Source organism: Podarcis tiliguerta, assembly GCF_965153285.1.
Source record: "Podarcis tiliguerta genome assembly, chromosome: 7".
Taxonomy (NCBI): Eukaryota; Metazoa; Chordata; class Lepidosauria; order Squamata; family Lacertidae; genus Podarcis; species Podarcis tiliguerta.
This window is the reverse complement of record NC_139540.1, coordinates 70280542-70297210: the sequence shown is the minus strand read 5'-3', so window position 1 is coordinate 70297210 and position 16669 is coordinate 70280542. Positions and strand designations below refer to the sequence as shown.

At 42.4% G+C, this 16669-nt stretch overlaps 1 protein-coding gene across 8 annotated transcripts in view; it reads right to left on the bottom strand.

Moving 5' to 3' along the window:
- Positions 1–8526: 8526 nt before the first annotated feature.
- The window catches only part of CDH10 (cadherin 10), a 376032-nt gene continuing 367889 nt past the window's right edge, over positions 8527–16669 (bottom strand). For 6 of the 8 annotated variants that reach the window (XM_083449435.1, XM_083449431.1, XM_083449433.1 and 3 more), the window contains 3 exons: positions 15643–15751; positions 13580–13831; positions 8527–10010 (listed from right to left, as the gene is read on the bottom strand). In XM_083449435.1, coding sequence (XP_083305561.1) covers positions 9517–10010; positions 13580–13831; positions 15643–15751 — 855 coding nt within the window. In that variant the 3' untranslated portion in view covers positions 8527–9516. Of the gene's footprint in view, positions 10011–13579; positions 13832–15428; positions 15532–15563; positions 15752–16669 lie in introns of those variants that run through there. The other 2 variants (XM_083449434.1, XM_083449436.1) reach the window with 2 other exon arrangements.

The window sequence follows — 16669 nt, the reverse complement described above, 5'->3', positions numbered from 1 at the left end:
GTGAATCTTTGTACTTTTGTCCATTTACTGTATTTATTTTCCCCGATTCTAACTACAAAATAGTGATTTTCTTGAGTCATAATGAAAGTACTGCTAAACATATTTTTTTAAGAAAAAAGCACTGATTTTACCTAAGAGAAAAGCTTCTGCCCCCCCCCCCAAGGCCTTCTTCATTGTTTTCTTTCAACTCATTATAAATCATTTCCCAGAAAGCTTTTGCTGTCTTACCACCACATATGGAAAAATGTAACTTCTTTCTCTCTACATTTCTGACAGGTATCTGATTCCGACTGATACATTTTTTGCAAATTTACTGGGAGTCAGATACCATCTATACATCATTTTCAAACATTTTCTTTTATCGCATAACATGCTTCAAATCCACATTCCACAATCTTTCCCATTTCAGTATTTTGCCCTATATGCCCGACGCTCCTTTAAGTACCAGTGACCCACTTTGCTGTGAAATTAGCCCAGCAGTTTTGCAACACCCAATGAGCTGCTTCTTATTCTTGGGATGGTTGGGTCTGGGATTCATTGGGTTCACATTTTAATGCAAGCCTGTTTAGTTCACACAATTCATAAACTGAAATGGAGCTGCCCTTCTGTATCTCCCATACTCTGAATTTTGTGAAGCAGTTCTTCAACCCGAAAACATGCACAAGAACAATCACATAAGGGGAAAGTGCACACGGAAATGAATAGACGTAAACATAACTTTTAAAAGTGTGTTGTGTTGTGGGAAATGGCTGCAAAAATGTATATGTAAGGGGAAATGGCTCCTGAGAATTATATTGTCTTTTCTGCTGACAAAAAAACATAATACTCAACTGTTGAAGAAAGGGGCCAAATGGAACTTACGGTGAGAAAACATGAGAAACAGCTTGACTGATTCACCCATCCTTTCTGCCTTCCAACCCTCAAATCATCCTGATCTATACCTCCACTATTTTCCTGTCTCTTTACAGCTCTCCCTACTTTTCAGTCTCCTTACTATTGGATTTCAAATTATTTATTATATTTATAACTAAGTTTTTTCCTGAGTTTATATATAACAGTTGTTTTATATGGGTCTTTTTTAAATCAAGTTGTGATTCATAGGAAGTGATTAATAAATACTGGGTAGGAACCAAGTAACTTGCTTAACCAGTGCAAGGATTTACACTTGTGTAACAAAACTTCCCCTTTTCCTACCCACCCACCATGCAACCTTTAAATCTGTTTTGGGTTCTCCCCAATCTACTTAAGAAGACATTAGGAGGGCATGGGGCATGCACTGATGAATACTGCCTGAAAGATAATAGCCTTTTCGTCCCCAAATTCTCTTTCTCACCTACCCTTCTTTTCCTGAATTTTGCCTTCTTCTTTCTCCTTCTTTCAGCTACCTTCCTCAAGGTCTCCCATTCCTTATCTTCCTAACTCCTGAGCATCTCTTCTCATGAGACTCCCCATCAGCTCAAAAAGCTCTTGACAAACATTTTGACCCAGCTGAATTCTTGAAGTTTTCAAACAGCCGGGATGAAACACTACTGAAAATTGTTGCATTCCTCCTGTTGCCATCTTCCCTCTCCCATATTATGCCTCAGAATGAGGATAGGTCTGTGGCATTGTTGTGGATGAAAAATGGTGGTCAGCCTGCCAACACAGTAGGGGGGAAATACAAGGGTGGGGTGGGGGAAGCAGATGTTCCACTGCTCCAGCTAAATGGTAAGTAACGTCCCTGAGAAACTTCTAGAGAATTTCTCCTGCCCTATGAGGAGTTTGTGAAAATCCCAGCACAATCCTTCATCTCACCACAAATAAGGTGGATAGTTTTGAGAGGACATTTGCACACAGATTTACTCGTGACTGAGCAGACTTTATAGTTAGCCCATAATGGTTTGGGAACACTGTGAAAAGCTGCTGCTCACTGCTGGCCATGTGCAAGATGAGATAAAACAGAACCATATTTGCATAAGTCTGACACCAGATAAAAGCCATAGTCTTTTATGAGCTGAGGGACTGGAGAAATTTCAGAGCTGCTTCATCCAACTGTTCCTACTTTGATATCCCTGTGCAATTCCTGTCATCCTAATTAATGAAGTGAGTCCTGTGAGACTTAAAAGGATTCTGTTACAGAGACCAAATTGCCCTTTATGAAAGTTTTTGTTAAAAAAAATAATAATTAAAAAATGCATTTCGCAAATGGGCTTGGGCAAGGAAAGCTGACAGCCTGGTATCTCCCTGGTATCTGTGTGATGTGTAGTCAGAACGTGGCATCAGGAGTGACTACGGTTTCCATATTTCAAAAAAGGACAAACCAGGACCTCCTGAAAGCTGTTGAGTTTTGTTTTTGTTTTTTAACACAAATGACTTGCCTAAGATCCAGGACAAAGTGCCTTCTGGAAATCCCAGTAATGTCTGGGAAAATATGGACATATGGCAGCCCTAGGAGTGGTGGAGAACACATGGGCTTTCTGGTTACTGCCATCAACACAACTTCATGAAAAAGATGAAACAGTGGGGTAGTCTGTACTCTGAGGACACAACAGCAGAGCCATCTGGTGCTTTACAAGCCTCACTGCCACCTCGTCCCTCTCTCAGGTGACCTTGTGATTCCGTAACCTTTGGCCTTGTAGTAATAGCTATGAAAGTCCTACTAATGATACATACCATGATAGAACAGAAGGCTTTGTGCTACTTCGACCTGGACTATTGACCTTCATCAAGCTTCATCCCCAGATGAAGTTCTTTAATTTCGAGAGCCAAATAGACATGCTGCAGAGAAACAGTTGGGGACGAAAGGAAGGAACAGTTAAAGAATCTGAGTAGTAATGGTAGGAGGAGGCCAGTGAGTCTGAAATATGGATGCATCAGAATGAACGATTTGTTGGAATTATGAGGCTGAACTCACTGCTCAGAACTGCTTCATGTGATAACATTTTTACTGGTGTTGGGCACAAGTGTTATGGAGTTTCATGCGATGCTTACTGCTGAGTCATTTCTCCCCCCCCCCCATTATATTTATTAATTTTTTCAAATGATTGAAAATCAAACTTAATTAAATTAATTTAATACAATTTCTTAAAACCAGGTTTCCCGCTCCTGTTCCAAACATAAGATCATCATTTCCACACATTGCTGCATTGTTTCTTATTTGGAGTCCAGCTGACATCCTTCACTTGCCATTAAACCATTCTTCCAGCTGACCGTTTCCCCCCCACCTTACGAACAGCACCTCTGTTACATCTTATAAGTAGGCAATCCATTTCACTTATGTAGTCCTTCATACACATTGTTGTTCCAGACCTGGTGTGCTAGGAGAGTTAATCATTAACTTCAGACCTTTACAGTGTTTATCTGGATGGTACAAGGTCACATTCCATTCCATCTGCTGTTCACCGACTAGCGTATGAACTGTGGCCATAAAGAACATACAGAGTGCATGTCTCATCTCCGCCATTAAAATTCTGCTCTGGAGTTCTTCCTCGGCACACAATTAAAAACAAGATCTTTTTTCTCAACTTCAGCCTTTTTGCCAGATCTGTTCAGCAGCATTTCATTCACACTTCTAGTCCAATCCAAAAATAATTTTAAATAAAGTCCATTCAGCCTCAGTCTAGGGGGGAGGGCAATTCCCCTCTTGTTAAATTCCTTGTTGAGCATCAATCAAAAGGCCCCCCCCCTTTCTGCGGTAACAGACAGGATAATCTAGCAGTGCCTACACACGTCTCTTTATGGCTGAGTCCTTTCAGATGTTCCAGAGCATGGATAACTTTTGCTTTCCCTCCAAACACTTCCAGGTGTTGTCCAACAAAGGAAGTTGGGAATTCTGTTCTTGCTTTCTCGCTTGCCAATTGTGTGGCTATTTGGGAACAGTACGTAAGTAAGCTACGGAATCCACTCCCACAATATTTCGTGATGGCCACCAACTTGGATGGCATTAAAAGAGGATTAGGCAATTTCATGGGATGCGGGTGGCACTGAGGGTTAAACCACAGAGCCTAGGACTTGTTGATCAGAAGGTCTGCGGTTTGAATCCCCGCGACGGAGTGAGCTCCCGTTGCTCGGTCCCTGCTCCTGCCAACTTAGCAGTTCAAAGCACATCAAGTGCAAGTAGATAAATAGGTGCCGCTCCGGTGGGAAGGTAAACGGCGTTTCCGTGCACTGCTCTGGTTCGCCAGAAGCGGCTTAATCATGCTGGCCACACGACCCGGAAGCTCCCTCGGCCAATAAAGCGAGATGAGCACCGCAACCCCAGAGTCGGTCACAACTGGACCTAATGGTCAGGGGTCCCTTTACCTTTACTGGGCAATTTCATGGAGGATAATTAGACTGTACCAATTATCAAAGGCAAAATGCCTCCCAATGCCAGTTGCTTGAAATTGCGGGTGAGGGGAGTACTGTAGTGCTCACTTTCTGCTTGTGGCAGTGACGTAACATGGGTTTCTGGCACCCGGGGCAGGCAAGCCACCCACGCTGTGGAGCACCCCTGCCCCCACTGGAGCAAAGCAGGGCCAGGCTGCACTGCCTGCCTGCCTGCCCATACATAAAAGCATAACTTTCCTATAGATGTCCTCTAAAGATTGTATAGTTACTTATCTCCTTGGCTCAGGAGTTGCATAACTCCATTCCCTCCAACATTTCTCTGATGAAAATAGGGATGTCCTAAGGAACAGTGGGATGTTCCAGGGTCAAATCAGAAACTGGGATGGCGTCTGTCAATCAGGGAGTGTACCTGGGACACTTGGAGGGTCTGTGCTCACGAATATCAGGTGGCAGCCTGATCATCATATAGTTTCTCCATTTGCAATTGATTGATTAGCCTGGAGCGCTGTTTGAGGGGAGAAACATTTTGAGGTGAAGAAATTATCACCATGACAATTGCCCATGTGAAGTGTCTCAAAGTGCAAGGCCCAAATGAGATTTCAGAAAGAGAAAGCTGCTCTTTCAGGGGTGCTCCCCCTCCATAACATTTCATATAATTAAGGATCCGAAATCAGGCTCCTTTCACTGCGACTGTCGTCTTCAAAGGTTACTATGACATTTCCAAAACATTCTGTTGCACATATGAATGAACCATGTTTGTTCCTTTGCCGTTGCTATATCTACAACACCAGATCCTTTGGAATGGAACTTGACATTTTACATGGCAAAACAGATTTCGTTTTTGTTAATTAAATTTGAGGAATTAATGGTCTCAAGTTGTAATGTTTAATAAAGTATAAAATAAACATGACAGAATGCTTGCAGTCAAGGCAGCAAGGATCCAACTGCAGCACTTTAATAGCTAATCCTGAGGAAAGCACTATTATTGATGGGAGGTATATCTAAATAAGGGAGAAAACCTAATTTTCCAGTAAGGACAGTGGGAAGGCTGAGTTAGAAGGAGGTCTGCAGTCAGAGGAAGGGATTTGAGGTGTGTGGTCATTGAAAAGCTCAACCACCATTGCTTCTTATCCTCAGTTTCCCAAGTCAGTATGGCTAAAAAGGAAGCATTACGGGACCAGGGCAGGGGGGCAAATAAATTGTCAGGGACAGTGCTGAGGAGCAGGAGGACAGTATAAATTTGGAACAGTGGTTTGCAGAGGGACATAGTTCAGAAGGCAGAAGCTGGGAAATACTGGATGGGGAACAGCTAGGAGAAGAAACAGTGAGAGAGAGGAGATTAACAGATTCACCGTCTCTGGACAGCATTTCTTCACTCTTCCCACGGTCAAGAAGAGCTCAGAAAGTGTCAGAACAGAAAGCACACAAATCACTGAGGGTACAAACTCAGATTACAAGACGGAGAAGTGATGTAGATGAATGGGGACGTAAGCGGGTGGGATCCGTCACAGGGATTCAAACTGCCGCCTTCTGATCAGCAAACCCAAGGGGCTCAGTGGTTTACATCACAGCACCACCCCCATCCCAGCCACACTAAACGAGCTCCATGCCTATACTTTAGTATGTGGGTGTATCTTGTGCAGGCTTGCAACCTCCCTTACATGTTTTTCCAAAGTGTATGGGTAGGGGGTCATCTCTACTTCCTGAAATTATAAAATATATTAGAATGGCTAATTCTGCTCTTAAAATACTTCATATTAAACTGGCAACCTTCCCCCTCAATATGTTTGGCATTTGATAGCACATAAGTGTTCCAAAATCATTTATCTTCATAAGCAGAATGGATTGAGCCCTCAGGTTAGAATCATGTCCATCTGAAGGTGTTTTTTGTTTTGGCCCTGAAGCAGAATATTTAATTTAGTTAGCGGACGTGGAGTTCCTCATTCTCTGTGGGCTTAAGCAGTTATTGAAAAAATGATAAACGTGCTTGAAAATTTGCACAGTGTTTTATTCCACTGCATGCACAGTTACAATATTTGTTTCAAATGACCATGGTTAGATTCTGTCTCTTCAGAAAGTTATTCCATAACTGACGCTCGCTTTATAAGAAAAGGCAAGAAGATTTTCCCACCTCAAAAGTAAATCGTATAGATGAACATTCTTAGATTGAATTACTTAATGTAATTGCCAAATAGTAGTAATAATAGTAGTAGTAGTAGTAGTAACAAATTTATTTTTTATACCCCACCCATCTAGTCATCAGGCAAAGTCAGTGAGTGATCCCCTGTCAAAAAATGATTGTTTATCCTTCCATTGACAGGAATATTCAACTAGAGAGCCACCAGCATTGTCAGATCCAAAACATGACTTGGGCCAAACCACACATTCTACGTGGTTTTGCACTGCGTGGGATTGCACTGCCCTTGAAGAAACAAGTCTGTAGTCTTGGGGTGCTCCTAGAGCTATCATGTCACCACAGGCCCAAGTGACAAAGAGCCCCTCTTATCAGCTTCAGTTGGTGTACCAGCTACAGCTTTTCCTAGGTGGGAATAGCTTGGCCACAGTGACCATTGTTATCTTTGTGTCTTAGTTACTACAATATGCTTTTTTGTGGGGCTCTAGAAGCTGTGTCTAGCTAGTCTGTTGTGTGATGCATCTGGCTCCTGCCATGCAAAACTTTGAAAGAAAGAACTGTACCAGCTGCCATTTTGCTGTTGGATCAAGTTGAAACTTTGTGTATGAATAAGTCCCTGTACAATACCTGAGATATTGGCTTCTTCCATGTTGACCTGCCCAAACACCGTGTTCACCATCAGATGGCCTCCTAGTTATACCACAACTTGCAGACATCCATCTGCTACCAACCATGAAGAGGACCTTTTCTGTGACAGCCAAACTCTGAAATATCCTCCCCCTAAAAAACAAAGTATGGTGTTGCAGTTCAGGATTTGCTGGAAATATGTTTGCCTCACGGTTTGATGGTTCAGTTGCTAGGATTTTAAGCTTTGGGTAGGGTTAGCATTTGCTACACTCCAATTGTTTCTGCTATTAAATTCAGGGTAAATTGTTCTAGGCCAGTTTGGGCTAATCTGGCTCATCGGCATTCATGAATGGGAGCAACATGTTGAATGTAGCCCCTCCCTCCAAGCAAACATACCTTCTGCTGAGTAGTTCAAAGCTGAATCAGGACCATTATTTGAGATAGCTTCTTATATTGGTTAAATAATGGGATCCCATTTTTTAATTTCCTTCATACCAGATTCCCTTGTGGAAGAGCTAAAGCGTAGCCATTTCCAGGCAATATGGTCGAGAGTCAGACCAGCGATTAAATTGGGCTGTGATTCTAATCCTATATCCATTATTTGCCTGGCAGTAAGTCCCATTGCAATGCTTAAAAGGTAAAGGTACCCCTGCCTGTATGGGCCAGTCTTGACAGACTCTAGGGTTGTGTGCTCATCTCACTCTATAGGCCGGGAGCCAGTGCTGTCCGCAGACACTTCCGGGTCACGTGGCCAGCGTGACAAGCTGCATCTGGCGAGCCAGTGCAGCACACGGAACGCCGTTTACCTTCCCGCTGGTAAGCGGTCCCTATTTATCTACTTGCACCCAGGGGTGCTTTTGAACTGCTAGGTTGGCAGGCGCTGGGACCGAACGGCGGGAGCGCACCCCGCCGCGGGGATTCGAACCGCCGACCATGCGATCGGCACGTCCTAGGCGCTGAGGTTTTACCCACAGCGCCACCCACGTCCCTATATTGCAATGCTTAGAACTGCACTTAAGCTAACATTGCAGTATAACTAGTATACAGCCACTAGATGTAAGTGTATTTCATGATTTTTTTTGCATAGTTATAATGGGATACACATAAACTCTCATACATTAGATGGTAAGGACTGAGTGGGAGTCAGCTTCAAAATGAGGTTGCAATTCCTTAATATTTTCAAGGTCAGTGATTCTATTTTTCTTCATAGATTTAGATATATCTATCTGCTGAAATTTCCCATTGAGTTCAATGGGGCTTATGTGCAGATAATTGCAGCTGCTATTAGATGAGTCCTGTTTTACACTATGATTTTATGCTTGGATTATATTGTAAATATTTACGAGCTCCTTAGAAGGACAAGTGGGCCAAAAATAACAAAATAAATGCGTATAAAAGCACAATCCTCTAAACTGATAAAAGGTCCATGTTCTTTATAAATCAGGCAGGCAACAATATCGTTATAAAACTGGTTTATTTCTTAAAAATAAATACAAAAATATAAATATAAAACATTGGCAGATAGAATCTGATGAAATGAAGTTGCACAAAGTTTTTTTTTTTCTTTTTTAAACCAGCTGCATATCACATTAACACCACGTGTATATTTTCAGGGAAATTTGTAATGTACAGAATAGGGACATATGTTTTCTTCTTCTTCCAGGGCCATAATCTCTAAAAAGAAGTGCACAGAGGTTCTGTGCATTTGTTTTAATTGTTTTTCACTTCCTTTTTCAGAAATTGCACAAACAGAACCCACAAACTAGAAGTGCCACTGAAATTTCACCTACAGCAAAATTCAAAGAATTTATTGGAAAATCTGATGGGTTTTGCACACTGGGCTGTTATTCAGAAGAGTAATTTTTTGTAACAGAAAATGAAGCCCCTTGTTTTCTAGGCATGTCAATTCTGGGGAGAATGCTCTCTATGCAAGATTTTGGAAAGCTCTCCAGGGGTCTAGTGTGGGCAGTTCCTGAAAAAGAAATAAAATGCTAAGGAAAAACATAGGAGTGCATGTGGAACGTGCATTCATGACCCTCTGTGGATCACGGTCTGGGTCTTTTTAAAAAAGCTGTATTTGCAAGTGTAGAACATGTATTTAACGAAAGCAACTCAAATCTACGGTTGCTTGGGAGATTATAAACCTGCACAAAGGTAGTGTATCCTTTATTTCATAAATTGGACCACACTGAATTTCAATAGCTTTGGCTTTTGGAAAGGGGTTAAATAAAATGTTGTATATATTCCATGTGACATTCTACAAGAAAGAATAAAGGACATTAATGAGCAAATTCGAAATGAAACGAGAAAGAAAGGAAAGGGGAAAAAAAAACCATTGTGCTGAGTGGCAGGAAAACGTTCCTGAACATCAAATATTGTCACGTGGAGAAGGTGTCTGTAAAGTTACTTCCTCTCAAATGAACAAAAACTGTATATCCTACGGTCGGTTAGGAAGTGTCTTTATCACTTTCGCCTCCACCATACATCTCAGCAAGCTTATTAAATCGAGGCCCCCACTCCTTGAGGTAATCATAGTTTTGGTCTCCCTCAGTAGTGCCAGACTCTAAAGAACTCAAGGATTCAGCTATAGAATCGTTTCCTTCATAGGCGTAAGTTGCCAGGGAATCGTACGGTGGCGCAGAGGGGTCGTTATCATGCTCTTTCAACCTTTGGTTAATGAAATCCCGGACATCCGTGTTATCTGGGGCAGAAGGAGTCCTCCGTGGTATAAATAATGTTTCCGGGATGATATCTCGGCGTAGCTTCTTATCTTCGATAGCCGCAGGATTCCTCAGTGTGCCAATATCAAAAGCCTGTGTGTCTTCTTCTCCACCACCTTCATCATTATAACTCACAATGTTGTCTCTGATATCTTCTTTAGACAAGATCAGAGGCTCTTTCTTTCGCTGCCTTTTTAGCGCAGCAAACAACACCACTATAACTTGGAAGAAAGAAAGAACACCATTAAGAAGGAATTGCAGTTTGCGATACTAACAAACATGTCTGTCGTGTCCACCTTTATTATTCTTATTATTACTATTTTTCACCAGCTCAGTGCAAGACTTCAGCCATGCTCTATTTGGTAATACAGTGATACCTCGGTTTTCAAACGTAATCCATTCCAGAAGACCATTCAAGTTCTGAAACGTTCAAAAACTGAAAACTCAGCTAGGCCTCAGGATCTCGCACTCAACGGAAGCCACGTGGCATATTCAACTTCCAAGGCATGTTCGAAAACCGAAGCATTTATTTCCGGGTTTACGGCGTTCAAAAACTGAAATGTTCGTCAACTGAGATGTTTGAAAACCATGGTACCACTGTACTCTATGATGTATTTGGCATCCTGTATCAAATCAGCACACTGCTGTTGTGTGTTTTTATACAAAATATATGAATATTGGACCATATTGTTTCAAAAGTCATGTGCCTGCCCCCGCTCTCTGCCAAGTGGTGGCAAGAGCCCAGCGATGCACTCGCAAAGGGTCTGTCCTTCTTTGGAGAATTGAATGTGCAGCAGAGACTGCCATGCCTTTAAGAAATATGGTTTGTTCGCCTATTTACACCCTCAGCCTCCCCCAAAGATGGATCTCAACTCTTCTTCCTGCTTCTTCATCCCAGAAACCCTTTTCCTGTCCCCTCAAACATACACCCCACCCCCTTGGTAACATCTCACTCCCCAGTGAGCCATCAACACCTTTTGTCATGTTATCAAGTTTGCTCTTCAGCCAGCTAGCCAGGCTGGTTTGTGTAAGCCAGCCCAGGAATTCCCTATCTGGCACAGTTCTGCACTTTAATCCATATCCCAATTAATTGAAACCCTGGCATGTATGGGGTTCGGGGGCATTCTCCCCTTTAAATCTATAACAATCTTAATCTATGTGCAACCATCGCTAGAAACCTACAAAGAAACATCGTGGGGAATTTGTAATCCTGACCCTTGACGTCCAGAATAGATGAAATGAGAACATATGAAATTCCTTGGCTGAATCAAACCAAGAAGGTCAATCTGTTTTGTTTTTTACTGCAATACTTCTGGAAACTTACAGGAAGGGTGTGAGGTTTCATTATTTATTGCTCTAGCAATGAAGATGTTGCTATGCATTTGCAAGGGCGCAAGACTCCCCTAAATTTAGTGAAGGGTAGAATTTGGCAAATATTTAGATTATGAAGGGAAGATGCCAGGCCAATGAAAAACGCAGGTTGAACCAATTCTTCTGCTCAGAGGATTGCTGACAGTGATGCCATTAAGAACCCAAAGACAGCTAAGCACCGGGCCATTAAGAACACTTGACTGTGTAGATGCCGTCCTTCTTCCCAGCTGAGAAGTGGACAGTAACAGAAGAACTGAGAGGGTGAAGTTATCAGGTGTAACAGAGGGTGTTTGGAATCAAGTTTGCTGAAGCTATGAGAGGAACAACGAGAGGCACTCTTGGGGTGTAATGTTCTCCATGCCCTCCACCAAATCTCAGGTTGTAAATATGTGTAAAAATAAACCATATTTCATAAAGACACGGCAGTCTCCTCTGTGCCTCATTCCCAAGAAACACAAACCCAGGTTAAGTGCCAAGACCCCTAAAATATGGCTTCTGCTTGGCAGAGATTGGGGTGGCCTGTAACAAGGTATTTATTCTGAATGTGGATGTTCCTCTTAGCTATGCTAACAGCTGTTGAGAGTTCTATCCCCCTTGAATAAGACTAAACTTTTTTTAAAAAAATAATAATAATCTGTATGCCATCACTGCATATTTTGGTCGTGAATTCCTTAAATTACTTATGCATTATGTGAAAGAATTTCCTTTTGTCTGCCCAGAACCTACGGAAAGTGCACTTTAACCAAATACTGAAAACAGTCTGCCCAAAATAGCCTTCTTCTTTTTTAGTGCTATAGTCTGTAAAATGCAACGCTTAACTAATGCTTCCTTTGTTCTTTTGCTTCGAAAAGTAGCTGCTAATTGTCATTTCAAACTTGACAGCTGTTCTTTGACATATCCCATCTCGTTTCCCTCAGATCTGCTTGCTGAAGCAGGAACTATGCCTTCTTTTGAGGAAAGAAGTGACAGCAAAGCTAATTGGAAATCCACAGTAAAAAAAAAAAAGTTTAATTGACCCCATAATCCCTATTAAAGAGTGTACTATTTTCAGCTAGGGTGGCTTGGTGGGGCTGTGTTGCACACCTGACCTCTGTGTGGCTGAGTCACTGCAGTGTACTGGGATGGAATAAAGGTTTTTGCAATGCAAATTTGCCAGCAGAGCCATTCACCTTTCTACTGGCACCATTTCCCCTCCCCAAAGTGCTGCAATTGGTTCTACCAGCCAGTGGTAAGGTAAGCAGCACAGCATCACCGTGAAATCTGCTGCTGACTATTTAAGTTATTCACTCATTTCTTCATAGGTTGCACAATTTGTTTATGCGGATAAAGTATTCCTAATTTAGTCTGAAAAGTGCCCTGGAAGTTTATTTTAAAGGAGGGGGTAGGAAACTTAGGATTTTTTTATTATTATTTTGTTAAAGAAAGAAAGAGAGAGAACAACAGAACTCCACTCGAGCTTGTTATCTCCAAAGAGTAGAGGCTGATTCACACTTTTAATTCAATTTCCTCTTTTCTTTTTTAAGGTATGGCAGCATTTATTCTCGTCTGCTCTTTCCTTTACTCTCTAATGCAAAAGTTCCCCTTGTAAAAAATGAGGTGCTCGATTCACCAAATGATTCAGAAATAAATGCGTGAATCTTGGAAGAGGCACACTTTTTACTCTATGTGAAGTTCTCCAGAGAGGTAATGGTGTGTGCATATTTTATATCTATATATAGATTTAATTCTATGAATGTTCAATTATGTTGGGTTTTTTCAGTTGTTCCTATTTTTTCAGTAAGTAGCCTTGATTATTAATGTCCTGGGACAAAAATGCCTCAAATTTGATGCCTGTGGGCACCTTGTCACCCTCAGACAACCCCCTTGTTGCCCACCAAGGCCCCTAGACCCTCTCATTTTTTGTTAAATAGGGATGTTCTTCAGTTTTACTTTTTGTTGTTGCTTGGTTGGGGTTTTTTGGTGGTGGGGATGTTGCCTGTTTCATTCGTTCATTTGCTTTATTTGCTTTTCTTGCCCTGTATAAATGTATTGCCTGTTGCTTGGGCTGGTTCTAAGCACCCCTAGTTTTTCTTCTTCTATGAAATGGGTGTTTTGTGGTGCCCACAGCAGTTGCCTAGATTTCCTAATGTGCCCATGCACCCGACAAAAAGGTTGGCGATCTCTGGAGCAGCAGCTTGCAAGCTGGAACGTGCTGAAGTAGTTATGCAGTTCCGTCTTCATCTGTGCCGATAAGATAATATTGTACCCTAATCCAATTTCAGGGACAATCAGTGTATCAATTTGATTACTGAAAGGTGGTGACAAGTATGTAAGGCTGGGGAAAGAAAAAAAAAGACTGCAGGATGCAGCTTGGCAGGGCCTAATATCTCTTTATAGTGCCATTTCATTTAGCAAAGAGTAGTGTTCCCCTGCAACTTACCCAGGAGAATAATGATGCAGAGCAGAATGGCAATGAGAGCTCCTGTGCTAAGACCTGCTGGAAGGAGCAAAGCTTCAGCATTGCAAGACTGCATGTTCCCCCGGCTGTCGCAGGCGCACACCCGAATAGTCAGTGTGCCAGTGCTGCTTTGGATGGGGTAGTCATTGTCGGATATCACCACTGGCAGAAGGTAAGTACTGATTTCGTGCCGGCTAAAGCCATTCCTTCTCGTCAAAATCCGGGCAGTGTTATCTAGACCAGTTAGCCACAAACAATGTACACATTACAACAAAACCACAGAGCTATGCACTCAGTGTTACATTAACAGAACTTGAACAGACTTCCCATTAAATATTTCCCCTGAAGCAAGCAGTCGGCTATCTTGTGTGTGCAGCCTTCTGACCCAAAGCCACAGTTCCACGTTTATTGACATTTCCCCTTGCCATTGTGTTTTAAATGAAGAACAAAAACCCCACAAGTTTGCCATTAATAATGCGAGCTAGCATGAATAATATTCAAGGCCATCAATGTTCCCCTCCATTTCCCCTTCACTCAAAAGAACCGGTTTGTTTCCTTAATGAGCAATTGTTATTTTTTTGTCCCCTAACAGGAATTGAGAGGTGTGGGACATGGGATATGACTCCATAATCAATGCATCATAGACAAAATGCAAAGAAAACCCCAAGAAATGTCTAGCTAACCCCATAGACTATCTGAATGATGGAAGGTGCACACTAGTAACTGAACATTTTCTGGATTAAGCTAGGTAGAAACAGATATCCATTATTGGGTCTCTCATCTCTGAAAAAAAATAGTGGCTGATGTGTTGCTGGGGGATGGATCGATCATTGACTATTATATATGATGATTAATCGCAAGCAAGAACAGTATACATTCACTGATCACATACTAGGTAGGACTCTGCCGTCATACCCTGCTTGTGGGTGTCTCAGAAAACAAAAAATAAAGTAAAGGTAAAGGACCCCTGAACGGTTAAGTCCAGTCAAAGGCGACTATGCAGTTGTAGCGTTCATCTTGCATTCAGGCTGAGGGAAGCCAGCATTTGTCCACAGGCAGCTTTCCGGGTCATGTGGCCAGCATGACTAAACTGCTTCTGACACAACAGGACACCATGACGGAAACCAGAGCACACGGAAATGCTGTTTACCTTCCCACTGCAGCAGTACCTATGTATTTATCTACTTGCACTGAAGTGCTTTCAAACTGCTGGGTTGTCAGGAGCTGGGACAGAGTAATGGGAGCTCACCCGTTGCAGGGAATTCAAACCACTGACCTTCTGATTGGCAAGCCCAGGAGGCCCAGTGGTTTAAACCCAGGGTGTCTCAGAGGCAGCCAGCTGGACACTGTTGGAAATTAAATGCTTGAGAAGGTGGACCAGCCCACCATTTTGCTACTACAAAAATCATTGCGGAATGGGAAATAAGAGTTTATCTGGAGCTAATCTACGGACGCGGGTGGCGCTGTGGGTAAAAGCCTCAGCACCTAGGGCTTGCCGATCGAAAGGTCAGCGGTTTGAATCCCTGCGACGGGGTGCGCTCCCGTTGTTCGGTCCCAGCGCCTGCCAACCTAGCAGTTCGAAAGCACTCCCAGGTGCAAGTAGATAAATAGGGACCGCTTACTAGCGGGAAGGTAAACGGTGTTTCCGTGTGCGGCTCTGGCTCGCCACAGCAGCGATGTCACGCTGGCCACGTGACCCAGAAGTGTCTGTGGACAGCGCTGGCCCCCGGCCTCTTTGAGTGAGATGGGCGCACAACCCTAGAGTCTGTCAAGACTGGCCCATACGGGCAGGGGTACCTTTACCTTTACCTTTTTAATCTACGGCAACTTGAAATGATGGGATAGGTTTTGTTCTAGAGCACTGTTCAGTGGTTCAGTGGGCCAGAATAGTGCCTATCCGTCCTTTGAAAATGAGTTGAAACATGTCTTTATTTCTATGCCGTGCTTCTGAATCCAGTTACCCAACTACACAAAAATGGGAATACTCCAGAAATGTGCGCAAAGAATCACTCCTCTCACATCCCGAGATGTCTTATTCATTATACCTTCATTGTCCTGGACTGTGAAATTTGGATTAACAGCTGCTAAACTGAAGAAAAACTTTTGTCCTCCGAGGGGATCATCTTTGTCAACTGCACTTATGGTTTGTATTAGCTGCAGAGAAGGGCAAGGAAAAACAAGTTGACATTTGTGAGAAGGTTGTCTGATGGCTCTGAGAAGTACAAGTGGCCTTGAAGGACGCTTTCAAAATATGTTTCTGTGTTTGCATGGTACGTAACATTTATCCACCCCAAACAACACAGTTAAGTCAAATGCACATTACATTGTTTACTTGGTTTCTTTTTTATTCCCCAGAGCTTTAGTAGGCAACTGGAGGCCCGGGGGCCAAATCTGGCTTCAGAAAACTTTGCATTTTGCCCCATATCCTTTGTGGTCTCTCCCCCAACACACTATTATTCACTTGAGCTGCTTTCTTCCAAAAGGAGATATAGGCAATCTTTAATCTATCTTCCTGCAGTAGCAACACCTAAGACACGTTTGGATAGTTTATCCTTGCCCCATCTCCCACAATGTTATGCCTTTCAACTCCTCTGCACAAGAAAACAGATGGGGAAATGTAGTAGGAATGCCTAAGGGAAGGACTTTGGCTACCATGAATCATCTTTATGCAAATCAACTTCAGATTTATCTTAACTATGATTTACTGAAACAAACCAACTTCAAACTGTGATTTACGAAGCCAACCTGTTTCAACGAGCCATAAATTGAGATTAATCACAGTTTAGGCTTCACATGTAACACTAAATGGCGGTAAAATGAAAATTTCCTCTATCCTCCTTGCGGCTGTATTGAAAAAGGAGAGGGAAAGCGAGAGTAAATGAAATCAAGCCTTAGTCACATAATAATAAACCATGGTTGAACGTTCTATTCAAATGATTTTGTTATGTCAGAACCTAAACAAACTGCAATTCATCTTAATTGTGAATTAGGGAAACAAGCCAACTTTAAACATTGGTTTACAGTTCTGGTTTGTCCCCCTATACCCTACTTGAGGTTCAGCTAACCACAGTT